The sequence below is a fragment of the Daucus carota genome, chromosome 3 (assembly GCF_001625215.2).
Source record: "Daucus carota subsp. sativus chromosome 3, DH1 v3.0, whole genome shotgun sequence".
In the NCBI taxonomy this organism is placed as follows: Eukaryota; Viridiplantae; Streptophyta; class Magnoliopsida; order Apiales; family Apiaceae; genus Daucus; species Daucus carota.
The window spans coordinates 49932944-49947568 of NC_030383.2; the positions used below are offsets into that span (position 1 = coordinate 49932944).

General features: G+C 33.8%; 2 protein-coding genes across 2 annotated transcripts; both read left to right on the forward strand.

Annotated features, from left to right (window-relative positions):
- Nucleotides 1–3165: 3165 nt before the first annotated feature.
- On the forward strand, nucleotides 3166–7238 carry LOC108211437 (protein EXECUTER 1, chloroplastic). The gene is made up of 10 exons (XM_017383039.2): nucleotides 3166–3459; nucleotides 3936–4042; nucleotides 4442–4520; nucleotides 4840–5232; nucleotides 5324–5459; nucleotides 5610–5779; nucleotides 6175–6249; nucleotides 6423–6509; nucleotides 6627–6746; nucleotides 6957–7238. The coding sequence occupies exons 1-9, from the start codon at nucleotides 3286–3288 to the stop codon at nucleotides 6732–6734; spliced, it is 1329 nt and encodes a 442-aa protein (XP_017238528.2). The 5' UTR covers nucleotides 3166–3285; the 3' UTR covers nucleotides 6735–6746; nucleotides 6957–7238.
- A 1886-nt stretch (nucleotides 7239–9124) lies between these two features.
- Nucleotides 9125–13422, forward strand: LOC108211812 (uncharacterized). The gene is made up of 7 exons (XM_017383506.2): nucleotides 9125–9278; nucleotides 9642–10070; nucleotides 10598–10717; nucleotides 10822–10875; nucleotides 11446–11609; nucleotides 11993–12169; nucleotides 12987–13422. Exons 2-7 carry the CDS (start codon nucleotides 9675–9677, stop codon nucleotides 13201–13203), a joined length of 1128 nt encoding a protein of 375 aa, XP_017238995.1. The 5' UTR covers nucleotides 9125–9278; nucleotides 9642–9674; the 3' UTR covers nucleotides 13204–13422.
- The last annotated feature ends 1203 nt before the right edge of the window (nucleotides 13423–14625 follow it).

Below are 14625 nucleotides of genomic sequence, written 5' to 3' on the forward strand. Positions count from 1 at the left end.
CTTTATATATAATTTTATCAATGTCTTTATTTTTTTATTGATGTGTTTAATTTTTTTACTTTGTTCATTCTCATTTAATCAAAACAACTTAAAATTTTGAAACTATACTATCACAGCCAATTCCCAATAATATAAAATACTAAAAAGTTAACACTAGTGTTTGATATAATATTTTAGTCAAAATAAAAAATACTTATTTTTTTTATAAAATAATCTTTGGTTGGCCTAAAACTTTTATTAAGTATTAAGAATTTAGAAAGATAATTTGTTATATATAATTTTTATTTGAATTTATGTTCACTTTGTTTTGATATGTATATATGTATGCACAGTTTATCATAATTGAATTATTAATTCATATTATACTTTTTAAATATTATAATCATTATTTTAGATCCTTTTGAACAAAAATTGCCGGGTTTTGGTTCAAATTTCATGAAGATTATGGATGCTCCTATAAAAACTAGAGTCGGGGAATGGAAGTGGCTGAATGTTTTTATTTTTAATATTGAATATTGTCACGTATTTTAATATATTTTTAAAATACATTGTTAAATATAAATTTTTAATATAAATTTTAAATGCATTTTAATGTGTTAACTGTTTCTTCCCTTCTTTAATTTCCAATTCTTTTATTTATATAAAAACTTTAATATATATATATATATGTGTGTGTGTGTGTGTGTATATATATATATATAATAATCCATCCAAAAATAACGATTACAAAATATTGTGAAAGTATTTTTTAATAATTTTTTTGTAATTTTAATTATTTTTCTTGTGAATAAAATTTACTTTTTGCACAAAAATTTGAATGTATTTAAACTTTATAAAAATGAAGAATATTAAATTTGCCAAACTAATAAATTACTGAAAAATGTGATAATCATATTTTATAATATATTTTTGAAAAAAACGTGTGTTTAAGAATTAAAATCTATATATTCTAAAATTTAAAATTAAAAAAATAAGAAATTATTTGAAATGTAGTGTTGTAGCACAGTCTTTTAGGTCAGATGTAAACGCGCTGTAATCAACGCCTATTTATTAGGGTCTCACACCTTTAATAAGCAAAAGGTCACGTATGCAAACTGCAAAAAGCAAAAATGAACTGTATTTAGCAACACCGTACTACAGTCTACAGATAATACCCAGTACAGTCAGCAGTGCCCCCAATTGTAAGAACCCTAATTGGAAAACAAAAAAAGAATCTTCACATCGAGCAAATAAGGTAACATGTCATCAAACCCATCTCCAAATTATGCAATTGCTTGGTTATATATAGATGGCAATATTGTACAAAGTAGTGTGGATGGTTACTCTTATGATCGCCAAATGTGTAGATTTGTTAAGCTAGATGTTGCTCTGAAATTTAAACAACTTTGTGATGTTATATGTGCAAAACTCAACATTGATGCTAGTGTATATGGGTTGAAGATTATGCATAGATGTTTCAACCCCGTGACTAAAATGTATGGTGTTGCGCCACTTCTTGATGATGATGATGTTGAGTTGATGTTTGAGTTGGTGACTTCTTTGGGTGTGAAGAATTCTGTTGCTGAACTTTATTTGGAGAGGGTTTTGCGTGATGGGTCTTTAGAGAAGGGCGCGGATGTGGCCGTGGATGTTCAGGTGCCTTTGAACTCTTCGAGTGAACAAACGGAGTTAGTTTGTGGAGATTTGGGGGAAAGGGGGGAAGATTTGGGAGTTAGTACAGGTCGGCGGAAGAGAAAATGGAATGTGAGAGGTGGTCGACCTTTGCGGAAGAGGGGGGAAATTGTTGAGGTTGGTGAAGCTTCGGGAGTGGGAGGGGGAAATGTGGAAGGTAGTGGGGATTTGGGGGAGGGCGGTAGAACTGTGGAAGTTAGTGATGAAGCGGAAAATGGTGGGTCGAATAAGAAAATGTTTTATATGCAACGTGTGGATAATCAAGGGAACCGGGTCTCGAAAAAGGGAGACAAGGGTGGAGGTAGTAGTATCCCTTTATATAGTAGCTTTGATGGGTCTTATTTGGTAGCGTCACTCAAGGAGCCTGTTTTTACTACAATTAGAGATGTGACTAATGTTACCGATTTGGAAAAGGGCATGGTGTTTGTATCAAGGGATGAATTGGCAGATATAGTTTCCCAAGTTCACCATCGCAACCAGCAGGAAATCAAAGTGATGAGGGCAGATTCTAGTCACTGGAATGCAGATTGCAAGCAGAAAGCAAGTGGCTGTAAATGGAGATTGACAGCTGCTAAGAAAAGGCGTCACGGGTTTTTCGAGATCATGAACATTTCAGGTTCACACACTTGTGTGAACCCAGCTATCACACCAGAGGATCGGAGTTTACAGCCAATTGTCACACTAGACGGTGCTGATGTAAACCCAACTGTCACACCAGAGGGTGCTAATTAACAGCCGGCCATGAAACCAGTGGGTGCTAATTTATGGCTGACTATCACACCAGTGGATGCTAGTTCACACCAGGCACACAAGAAGAAGAAAATTTGATCTGTTCAAACTCAGAGAAGGAGCCCATTACTCAAGGAAGAAGAGAGAACTTAGACTGTATAGAACGTATATTTCTCTTGCGAAGTAGCTTCCTTTGTTCAGACATAAGTCTGAGGTCTCCAAATTTCTTCTTTACTTGTTTTCTGATTTTCTCAATACATAATTTACTTTCTGTGTTTTCTTTGAAAATCAGCATTATAAAATGTCAATTTAACTTCGAAGCTTTGTTTAAGGAATTTTAACTTTGCTTGGCTTTATATGCTGAATGTTTGGGAAATCTATGTTTTGAAACTATATGCGGCGACCAGGTTCCGGTGGGTATGATGTGTGATACCGATCAGGCGATCACATCCGTTTCATGCACCTCGATCACATCCTTCTCATGCACCTGACAGCCCCAGAAGACTTGGTTATTGATTTTTTTTGATATTGTAGATTGCTAGACGAATTGTTTCTATACCTGACAAAATTCTGATGGCGAGACCGGCTTAATCCAACTTATTATGCACATATTTTCCAAATATGTCTAGAACTAGAATTTCATTATTTCTTTATACTTTATTTTGACTCCGTACAGTCTGATTCCCAGCCGAACACATCACACGTAAAGATGTAAATCTATATACATAATGAAGTAGTCAAGGGAAGTGGTCGTTCCCTCCAAAACAAAAGACATTTCTAGTTTTGGTCAGCATTGGCACTAGAGCCTGCTGCTACTCACCCTTTGTCTCTCACTCTCTCGTTCTTGCGTGATCCGACTCACCTACCGCCATTTTTCCACTTGCAATGGCTGCCGGTATGAAAAGGAGAAAGCTGTTGATGACTTTCGGGAACTCAGTATCAACTTCTAACATATTTACTCGTATTGTTTCTTATGCTCGCTCCACCTTTCTTACTTCTCGCCATCTTCTTCCCGGAAACCACCATCATCATTCCGATGCTTCGCTTGATCGACAACTCGTAACTGCTTTAACTCATCTTTTTGGAACTGTTTTTACCCTTGTTGTTCGGTTTCATTTTCTCTTTTCATTACTTGCCAGATTTATGACTTGATTAGCTTTTCAATGAGTGGAGTCATTTTTAAGTATTATATGGCCGGATGTTGTTGGATGTCGATATCAATAGAATCTCGCCACTGATTAATGTTGGAAATTATGAAATTCGGTTAATACCAAAATTAATCCTTAATATTTAGATGAGCAGGTTACTTAACAATAGCATGGTATCGAGCTCGGTTTTACTTCCAATGTAGTAGTATTTTTAGTTAAGTTTCCAGAGTATCTTGTGGTTTGTATTTTCCAAAATTGACTCTTGTTCAGGTACTTTTATTCAATGTATATGAGTACATGTGGATTATTCTTATCAATGTCAGATTTTCTTCGTTTTGTGATTTTGTTTCAACCACGGAAGTTGATCGTTGTATATATATTTTTCAGGATGGTTGGTGGGTTGGAATTTCCGGAGAAGCAAAATATCCTTCTGGTCAAATTGTTCATATAAGTGCGGAGCAGGGGAGATACTTGGCAAGAAGTTATAGTCCTTGGTATGGTCGATAGTTTTTCCAACATCCATTCTTTAACAAAGAACTGTGTTTGGAATCAGCTTTTAATCACAGTACTGTATAGTGTGTATACATAAAGAGTAACATGGTAGTCAGTTATCGCATTGGCAAGCCATATCTTACTTGTCGACACACTTTCTTAAAAGTGTATGGATTGTGAAACTAATGACATCCTTGTTGAAAATTTACAGAACAGTTTTACCTGAATTACATGTCAGGTCCAGCCCTGTCAGATTTTTAATTAGCTTACATTATTGAATCACACTATGCATTTTTTTTATTGGTTAATTCTATTAATTTTGTCAGATTCTTATTGTGTTGAACAAAACTTAGTATCTGTTTTGTTAAAGGATTTTGATTGCGACTGTGTTTTGGTTTCAGGCAGCTCGCAACAGCCAAAACTGGAACTCCAGTATTTGAGATATATGCGATTGGTTCAGAAGGTGAATACAAGGAACAGGTAATTCTATATACAAGCTGATTCTCCTATAAAATCTTTTGCATGAAGAGTAGTTGCATACATCATGTAATATTATAACAAAGTACATTACTTGCTTTCAGCTAGATTTGATTAAACAACTAAACAGCTTAAGCTCTGAACAATTACCATTTATCATTTGAACTCTTTTTGATGACATCAAAATAGATGCTTTAGAAGATTAAATTTGTTGATTGCTACTAGTAATGAAGAAACTGAGGCAGTAATTAAAAGTAGATGTCTGAGCTTCTAAAGTCATCTACCAATTTTCTTATCATAAGCTCAAATGTTTGTTTTGTAGGCCATCTATATAAAGCATAAGGAAGCTTGTCCATATTCATCAGGGTCCTTACAGGACATGAAGGTATGTATTGGCATGTTTCCCTTGACAAGACCAAGTAGTAAAACCGATCAGGCAAATGGGGCTGCAGTGGATTCACTCGTAGAGAAAGCTGCAGTATGCTCTGGCTTTGTTGTTGGTGACATTGTAGAGAAGGTTCCTGGGACTCACAATAAAAAAGTAGTTCGGGTACCAGCAACATTTGAGAGAAAAGAAAGCTTCTTATTCTGTCTGACGCTGGAAGGAGACCAAGATCAAGATGTTTATGACGACAATGATCATGAAGTTTATCGTACTACACACCATGATTATTTTAAGTTTGTTGAATTTATTGGCATAGGGACACCCATGAAGGTTTGTTCTACTGCTTTTGTATTAGACTTCTGTGACTGAAGCTATTATTAAGGATATTATCTTACATCTTATGTTCGTATTCATTTTACAGAATATTTCACCGAAGGAAGACAAAGATAGATATATTTCGCTCCTCGTCAGCCGGGCAAGAAACCAACAACCGCTTCTATCTCGAATAACAAACTTCATTCGGATTGACATTCCAACATCATCTGATCCTTTAAATGGTAGTGTGATGAATATATTTAGCGGTGTTTGTATTCTGTATTGGAACCTCTAATATGAATGTGTCTCGTTGTTTTTATACTCTTCATCCCAGTATTCCATATTTAAGTTTTATGTTCTTCTGAGTTAACTAATATATTCAGTTTTTTCAGGATTATATATTGGTTCAAATGGTTATCTCGCTTCAGAAGTCATTCAATTGAGGAATTTTTATGCTCCTTGGCACGAGGTTGGAGGCATAGAGAATGTTTCAGAGCCTGAGTTGTGCAAATATGTTGAAGCTGTGAATTTGACTGGTGATTTTGATATGGCAGCTGGCCAGGTAAGTAATTTCACCTCGCCCTCATCTCTTTTTGTTTAATTATCAACTACCATGTGAATATCTCCTTTTAATGTTTTGTACTATGCATAATATATTTTTCATATTATTTGCTTAAATAACTACCATGCCTGTGTCTTTTAAGGTATTGATGGTTTTCCTTCTTATCGCTTCACTTAACTTTTGGGACCAGTTGTAGTTTTGATGCACTTGAAATTGCAATGTCATTTGATGATTTACAGAGCTAATGCAGCAACTGAAGCTTGATCATCATAACCCTTATATTAAACATATTTTATTTTTTTTGCCGAATTATTAAACATATTAATAGAACAAACATTGGGATATTCCAGTCAATATCTATCTCAATAAAGTTATTTTGTATTATGTTTCTACAGGTGATGTTCCGGGCAAAAGTTGGGGAAAAATATAAGCTTCGTCCAGAAATCGATCTTGAAGAAATGTATGGAGCTGTAAGTTGTTCTCCTATGCAGTTTGAAACTTTCAATACTATAGTGTCTATATTAGTTTATAAAAATCAGTGACTTGACATGGTAATTTTATATGCACAAGAAAACTGGTAATTTTTTACTTCACTAGTCTTTGTAAACCTCTCGACTGCACTGTGATCTTCATGACATTTCAGGTTGATCTCTACAAAGGAAAAGGGAGGCTTCCTGGATTTCAGAATTCTGAATGGGTGGATGTCGATGTTTTGATTATCGGGGAAGAGGTGCATATTGTCTTTGTAACTAAAAGCAATTTAATGTCACCTTGTTATAAGTTTTCCTTGCTTTAGAGTTTCTATAAGAATTGCTTAAAATGTGCAACTAAGTTATTGTCTATGCAGCATTGCGAAGATGGAATTGCTATTGCAGTTCTATATTCAGCTCCTGAATATTATTTCTTGAAGTTTTTTAAGCAGCTGAATCTGCAGAGCTTTCAAGAATCTCACTAATTTAAATTTTTAGTAAGTCATTTACCCTTGACTTGTCGACCTAGTTCAGATCTCTCATTCATGTACTCTTCGCCTTTGCAGAGCTTAAATTTTGTATGTGTATATTGTTACCCTGCAAATTAAATACTAAATTCATCTGGTATCCCATGCTCAGGCTGTCATAAAATTTAGTCCTTTTTTTTAAGGCATTCTCTAATATATATCCTTATATTTTTTTTGCAGTTTACTGATGTTTGTTATTCTGATCAGCTAATGTACCTATCGATTCCAAATGTGAAGTTGAAGGATTGGCACTGGATCATATTGGTAGCTTATTGAATTTTTGTTACCTTTTTGCGCTACTTTATCCGGCCTCGTTATTTAGGAGAGAAGTCCCTGATCTTGAAAATAGGTGTTGAAAAAATTGAAAAATTCTACAAATTCCAAAATTATTATTCTCAAAAAAATTTAGATGTAATAATAATGGACCAAACATCATTTTTGATTGATATCATCCAAATATTAGACAACTCATTATTTGGGAATACTTCTATGAATTTTGAAAATTATTTAGAACACATAATATGATTCCTAAAAATCTGCACTCGTACATCGACTTTGATTATATTATTCCTAAAAATTCAACTTGATTGTACAAATATAAATTTATTATACTTCAATTAATTGATTGTTCAATATTTTTTGACTAAGTGATTATATATTTTACACAATATTATTATTTTATCATATTTCAAAAAATCGTCTTTTGTTAATAAATTTTCACACTTCAATCTAATTATTTTTGATAATAAACTTTATTATATATAAAATGGTTTGACACATATTTCAGCTTAGAAATTATACCACAATTTAGTTGCGTGCTCCATTTCTGTTATGTCCATGATTTAACTAGAAATCTTATTCAAAATTATTGAAATTTATAAGATTACTAAAAAAGATTCTACCTTTTCTTCTTTTACTAGCCGCCGTCGACCGGGGCTTTCATCGATTTTTTTTTTTTATAGAAAGTCCCAAATAAATTAATTTTTTTATTTATTTTTATTGTACAATATACTCCTCATCGGATTTATTCTTAGTGAGTTTTGTACTCAATTTATTTGGGTTGTTTATCCTTTCTTTGTGAGAAAAGTTCTTCTTATTCCCCCTTGCGGGAGGTCGGGAGTTCGACTCCCCGCGTGTGCGTGTGTAATCAACTAGCAAAAAAAAAAAAAGTTCTTCTTATTAGTCTACGATGACAAGTTGATAATGATAACGATATCAATTTCATCATATGGTATGTTTTTAAACTTAAGGATCTGTTCTCGTGTAACAGTAGCGAAAAATAATAATATCTCTATCATTTGTTTTAACTTTTAATGCAAAGGATCGACCTTGAGATACTGCTAGTGACATTTATTTTGGTAAGTATGATTTTCAGATTGCTTTTAACAAGATAAAAAGCTCTATTTCCGGTTGATGTTCTTCTTTTAAGGTGTTAAGCAAGATATTTTTAGAACAAACTTCGTCCATACATACATCACATATTTAAAATCTTTTTTACGGAGAATGTCGAAAATGCTTTAACTTAAAAAAATAAAAATAAAAAGAAACCAGTTTTACACACCAATGCGTTTAATTTGCCGAGATAACATGAAAACCACCGAACATGTGATTTTTCAATGCATGTGGATGCGTTCAAATGAGATGATTGTGCGAAAAGTTCAAATGCCCTCAAATTATGATACAGTTTTTAATCAAAATTCTGCTAGTATCAATTTAATTGGTGGATCTAATTAAATTTCTGCTAGTATCTAAAGAGTTATGTGACACTACTCTTTAGTATCAATTTAATTGGTGGAAAGATTGTAGACGGTAGTGATCACAAGGTCAATATGCGTATCACTTTAACTAGATAATCTTGAAGTAGATGGATTGTGGGTGATAATAGCCGCGAGATCAATACCACCTCTCAATATGATTATATGATTGCAGAATTAAGAATGAGCTTTATCTAGTAATATTTCGTCGCATAGAAATATATTATTATTAAATATGATTGTATAAATTTCATCAACATAGAATTGTGTTGTTTGGATTGAGGTGTGGGGATATCAAAATATTTACATATATTTTTAAGCTCGTCATTTAAGTCTCGTTTTTGTAAAATATATCTTTAAAATATAAAAACTCAAATTAAGAGAGTTTGTTTCGTGTTCTCCTTCTTGATTTCCGACTTCATTTTTAACGAGCAGTGATTTTTCTTCTTAAATTTTTTCAAAAATTGATTTCCTGACTTCTTTTTGTAAAAATCATAGAATTACAGAAAAACCATAGAAAATACTGCTGTACAAAGTTATTGTGAATTTAAACAAGCAGTCATATGTCGTGGTGGCAATTAGTATATATAAAGAAATGCATATACCTCCATATATACTAGTCATAGTTACCAGGAGACGATGACGACTGGTAATTTGAATGTTTTCTTTAATCTCTCCCCATATATTCATTCAATTCAACGCATTATCATTAATTAACAATCCATCTTCTTCAGCACGAGCTTCTTAGGTAATTTTTTTAATTTCTCAGTAAATTTGCTCCATTAGCTGATATTTCTTGTTCCATTCTTTACTTATTTGCACGCTTATGAATGTTCATCAATTACCCATCTATCCAAATATGAATTCTGTTTCTCTGGAACCATTATTTTCAATTTTTTTTATTTTGTTGTGCTCTATGAATTTAATAGTATTCTGTGTTTATGTTTAATTCATTTGCTAAAAAGTTGGAAGCTTTGCCTCTATTTATTCATGATTGTTAGTATTTAAGTCTTGTAGATGCTTATGGACATGTTAAGAATTCATCAGCTGTTATAATTAGGCTTTAGTTTTCATGTGTACACAATCTTGAAATGGGTTTAACTTATTGCAGATCGAAACCTTTGGATTAGTTTTTTGTATTCACATGGTATTGTGGTTAGTCCCCTCGTGGCCGACTTTACGTACACGGCCTGTCTGCAAATTTGTTACTGGAAATGAGTTATCGGGAAACTGCAGAAGAATTGTTAGGTGGAAATGTACAAGAAGACCGGAGATATTGCCATGTGTTAGTAAAGAGAGAACTGGGTTACGAGTTTTTGTACTCTCGGACTTGCACACTGACTATGCTGAGAACATGATGTGGGTTAACCACATCTCGATGGTGACACACAAGAAAGATATTTTGCTTGTTGCCGGTGATGTAGCTGAGACATTCAAGAATTTTGTTCAGACCATGTCTCTTCTAAAAGACAGATTTGAACATGTTTTTTATGTACCGGGGAACCATGATCTTTGGTGTCGGTGGGAGAAAGAAAAATATGTAAGAAATACTATTTTGGGCATGCATTTTAGAATTACTTGTGATACAGATTATAGTATGATAACTTGTATTGTGAATATATCCTTCCCACGTTTAGATTTAGAAGTCAACAAAATTCTTTCCATTTTATCCGATAAGCTTATGTTTAATTGTTTGCGACAATTAAGATACATTATAATTTGATCGAATGCTCCAATATATGTTGAAAGTGTGAAAATCTTGTGTGTAGCTAGTTTTTGCCGGATCAATATGACATAAGTGCTGCTTGGATTGTATTAAAACTATATTGAACAATCTGAAGTTTCACCATGTACCTGTATATACTGGACAATCTATACTTAATGAACCGCAGCAATAAAACCGTATAGCTGTCATAGTGACCATAATCTTGTACAGAATATATCTTGTAAAATTTCTTCTGTTAGAGTAGAAGTGTATTCAGTGTTGCATTATGGTTGGATTTTATTCTAGGTTATTTCCTGATTATATGTCAGAAACTTTACATTTGTGTATTTGTGAGTTGGCAGCATGACTCTCTTGAAAAGCTTGACAATTTGCTTGATGCATGTAAAAGAATGGGTGTGGAGACCAGCCCTATGGCCATAGATAGTTTAGGGATCATCCCTTTATTCTCTTGGTACCATGAGGTAAGTGTTGCACAATATATTCTGCTTAACTGTTTAGCGATTAGTTATTATCTTGAATTGAATAGGTTATTGGAATAATCTTTTCTGTTATAACGTTTTTACAGAGTTTTGATAGAGAAGAGGAAATTACTGGTGTTCGCATTCCACCTCTGGAGATGGTGATTCACTTTCTCTTCTCCTAGTAAGGAGTTCAAATCCTCAATATTTGGTTTTATATGCATGCTGCTTGGTACTTATGTGGTGTATCCATTTTATCAACTGGTGCTTCAGCACATCACATAAGTCTATCAAGTCCCACATAATATTTTCTTTCCAAAGCTTCCATCGACAAAATAAATAGCTTAACTTGTTTTCTCGAAAGACAGTTGCTCTTGTAGTCCTGTCCCTTTCCATGCTTATATAGTTATCTATACTAATGTCTATCACATAATCAAACGTACCGAGTCTCAACTTTTACCCTTTCAATTTAATTTGGTGATGGAACTTCAATTAATTATCTAATAAACACCAATTTCCTGTAGAACTCCATAGTACTCCAAATTAGCTGACATATTATTTACTTTTAATGCTTACTGTTATATTTATGCATTGGTACTCATTTAGTTTTCTATGATTAATTATGTGCAGGTTAGCTGCCTATAAGTTTGTTTGAGAAACTCAAAGAGTAAATTTACACATTTTTATATGTTACAATAATTATTTCCAACATATCATTGTTTTATGATCAGGCTTGCAAGGACTTTCATGCTTGCAAATGGCCTGATCAGCTATCAAAGGAAGGCGTTTCTCTTGCACAGTACTTTGATACGATGAATAACAGTAATCAGAATGCAGTCTCCGATATCCAGAGGACATGCAACCAAGTTATATCTTTCTCACATTTTCTTCCCAGGTTGAGTATGCACTTAGTTCTTGGTCTTGTTTATACACTACTAGTTGGGGTCCTTGCATTGTTATTAGATATGAACCAATTTCTTTATCCAATAGTTATGATTGGGTTAAGAACATTTGGGCCAAAAAGTAGCTCTGAGAATAGCCCTATTGTGGGGAAGTATAGAATTTGAAAGAATATGTCTTTAGAAATTGTTGTGTTTTTCTTTATATATATATGACAGGTTTTTTATTTTTTCTAATCTCAACACAACAGATAATAAAAATGGAACAAACTTCTCTCTCCCCTCTAATAGTTATGGTATTCAGTAAAAATGATTAAATTAGTATGTTGAAGTCTTGTCATAACTGTTGGCAGTTATTTCCTTTGTTTTTGATTTGCAGGCAAGAGCTATGCCCAGAAAAAAGAATGCTGTTTTATCCCAACCTCCCAAAAATTATTGGCTCTGATTTCCTCGAGACGCGAGTTAGATCTATACATAGTGTTAATGGGAGCAACTCTGCTTGTCATGTGTTTGGCCATACACATTTTTGTTGGGACGCTGTTCTTGATGGTATCAGGTATGCGATCTTACTCGAATATAACTTTAAATGCACTGGAATGTACATGCAGAACTTCACTTCTAGGTTAGCTGTCAGTTAATTTGTGTCGGAAGTATAGAATATTTTGGCCCTCCTTTAAAGATTAGAACACGGCTTATATTAATTGTGTAGTATGCTCATGAATAATTCTGGGGCGAGAAGTTCATTGATGTCAGAGGTGAGAGAACCGTCTATCATATGTATTACGCACAATGAACAAGTCATGTGATGAATAATTGAACACCCTGTAATAAAATATTCAAGACACGTTGATATAATATATATGACAGAGAATCAGTTCGATAATAATTACGCTGTTGATTATTCAGCCATAAGCTGGTTTGGCATTTGAAGATTCTGATCCTTGGGGATTATAGCAATTGGTGTAGTAAAATTATCCAGATCCTCTCATTTAGTGATATTTAATCTATTTCCAATTTGTCTTTTCTAATTTAGGATAAAATCTCTAGTTTACACGTCACTTCGCCTTCTTTTATTTTTATGCATACTGCATACATAGGTTCTTCTTTAAATTTTTAAGTTTCATTACTGACCAGTGACCACATGTTAAATTATGGCAGTTTTTTAATTTCTAATGAAAAATCATTTGTGCTAACATGTATCATCTAGAATATTTATGCCAGAGTTTTAGATATAAAAAATTCAAAGATTGCTATTAAGCGGTCAGTAGCGAGAAACTTTACTCAAACTTATATTGACCTGGGGAACATGTTCTAGTTTGTGATTTCGGTTGTATAGATAGACTTGAATTCATATTTCAACCTGACATATGCAGGTATGTTCAGGCACCATTAGCATATCCAAGAGAGCGTAAAAGGAGAATGAATGGTGGTGAAGACTGGCTGCCGTTTTGCATATACTCTGATGGTCAATTAGCTGATCCTTTATCTCCTTGCTTTTGGTCTGATTATTACTCTGAAAACCCAAGGACCCCTCATGTCACACAACTTGCGCCTTGGGTAGCCAAATACTACCTCCATCGAAAGATCTAGTGATCATACAGAACTCTGACTTCACTCGGCAATGCCTCCAATTATCAGTGTTTTTCATGCGTTCTGCTGTAAAATAGAATAGGCAAAGCCTGTGGTGCTTGTGGATAGTCTTCTATACATATGGGATTTGTTTCTCTACATAATGAAATATTTAATGTAAAATAGAGAATGTATTGTTAACATTTTACAACATATGCGTATATTTCTTTGATTTAAACTTGTCTAAATCTTAATATTGTTTGCTTAAGCATGCGAAAAATTTATCACAGGAATATGGTGTGGGTTTGAGTATGGTGTATTGGTGTGGCAAAGCCTCCGGCTGTATGATCCTGAACTCATAGATCAAACCGGACAATGCTGCACCTCCGAGCCAATAGATCCAATGGTTGTTCAACCTTCACCCTAACAAAGCCGGTCCAAACGCCCTTGCCGGATTCATGGATGCGCCTGAAAATGCCCCCCCCCCCGGAACCAGCACATTAGCCCCCATTATCAGTCCAATAGCCAGCGGTGCAATTGTTTCCAAATGACCTCTTTTTGGACCAATAGCGGTGCAATTGCTCTGCAATTTCCATCAGCAGAGCATTCAAGTTCCCACATCAACAGAAAACAGATTTATGTATGATTGAGTGACTTCATGATCAGAAAAAAGAGAAGTATTTGTGTAAATAGATAAATATACCAAGAGCAAGAACGGAGCCTTCGCCAGCAAACACAAAGATGGAGGAAAGAAACTCAGCCAAAAACAATCTATGAAGCCCTCGAAAATTGCAAAACCATTGTTGATCTTCATCACCGATTCTTGATGATCATTCAGTTTCTCTTGTGCTTGATTCAAGTACACCATTCATGAGGCTTTCAAAAGTTACATTTATCTCTATCATCGACTCTTCATTAATTTTTAGTTGACAAATCATTGTGCATTTTTTTTTGGAAGAGCTCATGAACACATAGAATTGATACCACGTCTAATGTATTCAAATTTTCACAAATCAAGCACAAAGAGAAATTGGAACAAGTGACTCAAAATTCAAATTGGAAGGAATTATATATATAGACACTGAATTTTTTTGACAATAATGCATGATAAACACTGAATTTTTGATATTCACCTTTCCTTAACAATCGAAATAACCACACAACTCTATATGATTATCTGGAAATAACTCTCGTAATTCTTTCTTTTTAAAAGTTTGATTAACGTTCCAACAAGAGATGTTAATTATTAGGAAAACTGAGATTGGAATGTTCCCACAAACTACAACGCATGACTACTCAACGGCCTTTGTAACCTTCTCATAGCCTCTATATCAACACTATCTTCCAAAGTTCCTTATTAATTTTTCCCTATCTGATGATCCCCGACATCTAATTCATTACAATAAATAGTGAATAGAATATTCGTCCGAAAATTGCAAGCTC